This window comes from Lepidothrix coronata, unplaced genomic scaffold (assembly GCF_001604755.1).
Source record: "Lepidothrix coronata isolate B3197 unplaced genomic scaffold, Lepidothrix_coronata-1.0 Scaffold1319, whole genome shotgun sequence".
Classification (NCBI taxonomy): domain Eukaryota; kingdom Metazoa; phylum Chordata; class Aves; order Passeriformes; family Pipridae; genus Lepidothrix; species Lepidothrix coronata.
In genome coordinates this window covers 1-4,911 of record NW_016691499.1, presented here as the reverse complement: position 1 = coordinate 4,911, position 4,911 = coordinate 1, and the positions used below count along the sequence as shown (strand labels likewise).

The 4,911-nt window shown below is 43.4% G+C and overlaps 1 protein-coding gene across 1 annotated transcript; it reads right to left on the bottom strand.

The window, feature by feature from the left end:
* Positions 1 to 149: 149 nt before the first annotated feature.
* METTL6 (methyltransferase like 6) lies at positions 150 to 4,219 on the bottom strand (the record flags this gene model as incomplete). Its single annotated transcript, XM_017840234.1, has 4 exons — positions 3,446 to 4,219; positions 2,418 to 2,796; positions 1,570 to 1,704; positions 150 to 350 (listed from the first exon to the last, which is right to left on the bottom strand). Coding segments are annotated over exons 2-4 (618 nt in total), but the record flags the coding sequence as incomplete, so codon positions are not given.
* Between the last annotated feature and the right edge of the window lie 692 nt (positions 4,220 to 4,911).

Genomic DNA, 4,911 nt, shown 5'->3' with positions numbered 1-4,911 from the left:
CATTATAAAACATATTTTAGTCCTGTATACTAAGTGAACTAACTAAAAACATCCACGGTATATAATATTAAAGATCATTATTACAAGAGGGGTTATTTGCTCAGAAAAAAAAAAAAAATGTACTTTCGAGCTAAAAAGAAGGAAAGTGCTTTAAAGGCTGTAAAATCTGCTGGTGCTACCTTGTAAATGTTCTTCAAGACAAGATTCATTTTGTCAGGATGAATGGCAGAAAGGACAAATATAAGTGTGACAACATCCACAGAATCTGCTGGTATATTGTCTAGAAGATCATCTTTGGTAAGATCGCACTGGAACACTTTACATCTTTCGGTACTATATAAGGCATTTTTCTAGGAAAATAAAAACAGTAAGCTTTCATTGAAAATTAGTAGCATTTGTTACTTGAAAAACAGTAAAAAACTTGTGAAACTAATCAATACAGCAACATGAAACACGGTGGCAAAAGAACAGTAACTTCCAATAGGCTACTAATGCGATCAGAAAATTTTTGCTGTGTACTACAATACTGAAACTACAACTAGTAGAATAGTCTGTTCTCATGAGTTTGAGAAGGAATGTGCATTAAGACAGTTCAGAAAGCTTAACCATTTCTGTTTTACCGCTGCTTCTACTCTTTAAAAAATACATAAATACTATTAAAAGAAATTCTATATCACAGGGTGATTGAAGTACAGCTCTTGAGCTACAAGTAGACTGCAAACAGTTGGGGTTCCTGTCACGTAACCTGCAGCTGGGCTGTTCTAGCCCACAGTTCTGCTGGGTAAAAGGAACCTGGCTTGGCCAGAAATAACATCAGCAAGAGCTGTGGAGGTAGATGTCACCAAGTCATCCAAACCCCTGGGGTACACACTCAGCCCAATGTCATCTTGGGGTGCAGCTATGGCATCCCAGGAAGCTGCTGTCCTCTCTTGTTTGCCACATGTACTTCTTCCTGTTGTTCCCATGAGACATGCTGCTTGTGGTTCTTGGTCACAAATATCCCACAAGACAATGCTTTCAATTAACAGACATATAGAAATTTACCTGTGACTACAAACTTAATAAACTAGGAGACTTTTAAAGCCCAAAGCTCCTGCCAGCCTTGCTGGAAGGCTCAGCTTTGGACTGCAGTACCATCTACCCATGAATAAGTATAAACACACCTACTCCTAACCAGGCTACAAATTTCTTTAACAATAACTTTCATAGTCCTGTTTTTAAGGTTCTCCTTGGGACTCCTTCCATCAAGGGCAAGTTTCCTTTGCAAACAAATTTTGCTTGTACTGCACAGTCAGCAGAGACATAGTAGTGCTCCCAAAAAACACAGCCTTCATAAATTATTCAAGTAATATACCATAATACTACAATGTGATGCTGAAAAGCGAGGTCTTGAGCAATGATTTGACTTCTTGGATAGGATCTCAACTGAAATGGATCAGTCTCCATTTTTTGGCAAAATATATTCTACCCTTCTTAAAAAAAGGAAGGCAAGAGACGCCTGTTACATTCATTTGCAATTTCAGAAGCTTCTAAAAACACCCTAAAAGAAGTTCCAGATATCACACCAACCTTCACATACTCAACAGCTCTAGGAGAGAAATCACAGGCATATGCAAAAATATTCAGATCTTCTTCTAAGAGTGGAAACAAGCAGTTCCCAACCCCACAGCCCGCTTCCAGAACGGTCAGTTTCTGATCTGCAAACTGGAGAAGAACCAATACAAGATAAAGGACATCATTTTTGTTTTCCCCATTACATGAGCACTACACTCTTCAATGACCACTTTAGAAGTTATAATCAATTTTAATTACCACTGATTCAAAACCCCCCCAAAGTAGACAGCCACTGGATAATCTGACACTAAAGCCCAGACAACTTGATTTCTGCAAAATTAGAAATGTTCTTAGAATATATTAATATTTCTTTAGTCATCTACCCCTTAAGTAATCAACAGACTGTTGTACCATTTCTGTCTTGTCTTTCATTGAGCTATGAGGAACAACAGATTCAGCTGACTATTCCCCTTAACTCCATTCTACAATTAGCCTGCAATTCTGGATGCTTTTCTTTAAAGGAGTGTACTGAAAGTGCACCAACTTGCATTGGAAAACATCCCATCACAGAGAGACAAGCTGTCTATTTGGGACACAATACAAATATTTCAGACTTCGTTCTTAGCATCCCATATGCTATGAAGAGTATCCCCATCCAGCATGGATCAATTATAAATTGAAAGTGAACTGATGCTTGTGATTTTCGGGAGTTGTCTTTGATACTAAGAGAAACTACACAGAGCATTGAAAACTTGGCAGCTCTTACCCAAACAGCTTTGCTATAAGTATTATTAACTCACTTGGAAACAACTGATTGGAAACATTTAATCCCATCTTTTGCAGTAGAAGTGTATAAATCTCACCTCACGACATGCTTTTAACTCTTGAAACTCTCTAGTTGTCCAATGTCTATCTTTGAAGAAGTTGGTACTGTTTCTTTTGTAAAACAGATCCCAGTTCTTCTGTGCCTCTTTCTCCAGTTTTAGTTGTTTGAACTCAGACACCAAAACCCGATCTTTTGCCAGTCTCTCAGCTTCCTCTGGGCTAAGGACTCTTGCACTGTGGCCTTTCTTTTGGAAAGCACCATCTTCAGTAGATGTTGTTACTACATTTAAGCAATTGTCTGATGCCTTTTCTTGGAACATCCTAGATTCTTTCACACAAATATGAATCCCAAAGATCCAAGGGTGATTTTTTTTCTTTAGTGTATGGTTCCATCACTTAAGTAAGATAAGTGAGTACCTAGAAGAAAAAATGATAACTAATTACAGAATGTACTTACAACAGTTTTACAGTGATCTGTCCTACCTGATGGACTGACATACCACCAGATTTCTCCTAATTTCAGAAAACCTTTATCCAAACTAACAAGCATATACATCATCACACTGATTAAAGATACTTCAGAGTCTGCTGGTCTTCCCCCTGCATCCCAGAAAGCTACTCAAGAAGAGAAAGATGGTACAGCTCTAAGCTTAGAAGGAAAGCAAGGGCTTTGTTTCTTGTTAGCCTCAGTTGGAAGACCTCAAAAAAATAATAACTGAAAAACAGATGACATTTAAAAGTCACATTAAAATTGATGAAACAGAGTATATTCGTGTTAGCATTTCTCCTTCCTGCTTCCACCTCTGTGAGAAAAAATGGTGAAAACACCAGCATTTATAACACCACATATCTGAACAAGAGAACAAAACCAGTACTGTGGCCAAAACATCCAGAGCTGGCCCATGTCAGCATTCTTTTTACTGCCTCCTCCTGAGAATTCGTGCTGGTTTTAACAATCACAGGTGGGTTTATTTTCAGAAGTTAACAAAAACAGAGCAACAAAAAGAGCATTGTAGGCTGGGAAGGGATCCAAATATTTTCTCTCTAATGTTAAACTAGTTCTCACCTCTTCCTTGCCACAAACATGCAGATCCTGGGTGCTGGCACATGTGAATTAAATCCTGCAAGGCCCGGTAACTCCCAGGGAAGCCCAGGTAGCAAAAATGTGCCACTTGTGCCTCAGTGCCCAGAACCAGGCACTGGTGTCATTTTACCAAAGTGGAAATGAGAAAAAACAAACTATAATCACCCTACAGCAAAAAAAAAAAAAATAGTACTTCGCTTATGTATTTTGTTTGCGATAAAAATACGTGATATGATAGAAATCAGGTATCGTGATATGTACATGTTATAGATGATGTTGTCACAATGTATACATGTTATGATACAAACATAAAATATGGAAGTGTGCAAATGAAATAAAAAACGGTCAGAATTTTGTCCAGCGTCTCAGGAGACAGATGCCCCCTTTTTCCTCCAAAAACAACAGGTTATAGAGAAGAACTCCCTTTGAAAGAAAGTCTCTTCAAGAAAAGCATATTCTTAAAACAAATAAACGAGCTTAATCAGCAAAATTTCTACTATATTTCTACTACATGCCTATATTCATGCTCCAAGGAGATTAAGCTGCATATTTCTTCATAAAACGAGCTGGGAGGCGAAAAAAAATCCCAGTCAGCCTTTCCACTGCGCTCAAAAAACGCCGTGGGAGGGCAGCGCGATGATCAACTCAGCTGCAACAGCCTACGCCTGGGCTAAAGAGCCTTTTAGAGGGGTTTAATCCATTCCTAAGACCGCAAACTTGTAACAACCTCCGTGTAATCCCCCGGTCCCGCCACAGGGACACCGCTCCCCGCCAGGAGCTTCTCACCCAGCGGGGCCGGGGGATTGATACCCCGGCAGGGGAGGAAAGGAAAGCCCCTCCCGGGGGCGGGGAGCACCGCGCTCCCACCTCCGCGGGACCCTCCGCGGGCAGAGCAGCCCCGGCCCGGCCCCGCGCCCCCGCCTCGCCTCACCCGCCGCCGGCCCCGGAGAGCTTTCCCGGAAGGGAAACTCAAGAATTTCCGGGAGCACGTCGGGCGGCAGCGCACGGAGAGGGCAGGGAAGGGAAGGGAAGGGACCGGCCGGGCCGGGAGCGGGGCCATGAACGGCTCGGCGAACTCGCTGCTGGACAAGGAGGAGCACCCGCTGCAGCTGGGCGAGAGCTTTGAGCGACGGCCCAAGGCCTCCTTCCACACCATCCGCTGTGAGCGCCACCCCCGCGGCCGCCCCTTCCTCCCGCTCTCTTCCCGCTCTCTGCGTCCCGTCCCCCGCCGCCGCTTCTTCTGCCGCGCCCACCCCACCGCCCCTCATGGCTTCCTTCGCGCCGCCATCCCGGGGCTTCGTTCCCCCTCAGCGCCCGTCTCCCCGCTTTCCCTCCTGCCCCCTCATCGCCCTTGTTCCCCCTTTCCCTCCTGCCCCCTCATCGCTCTTGTCCCCCCTTTCCCTCCTGCCCCTTTATCGCCCTTGTCCCCCCTTTCCCTCCTGCCCCTT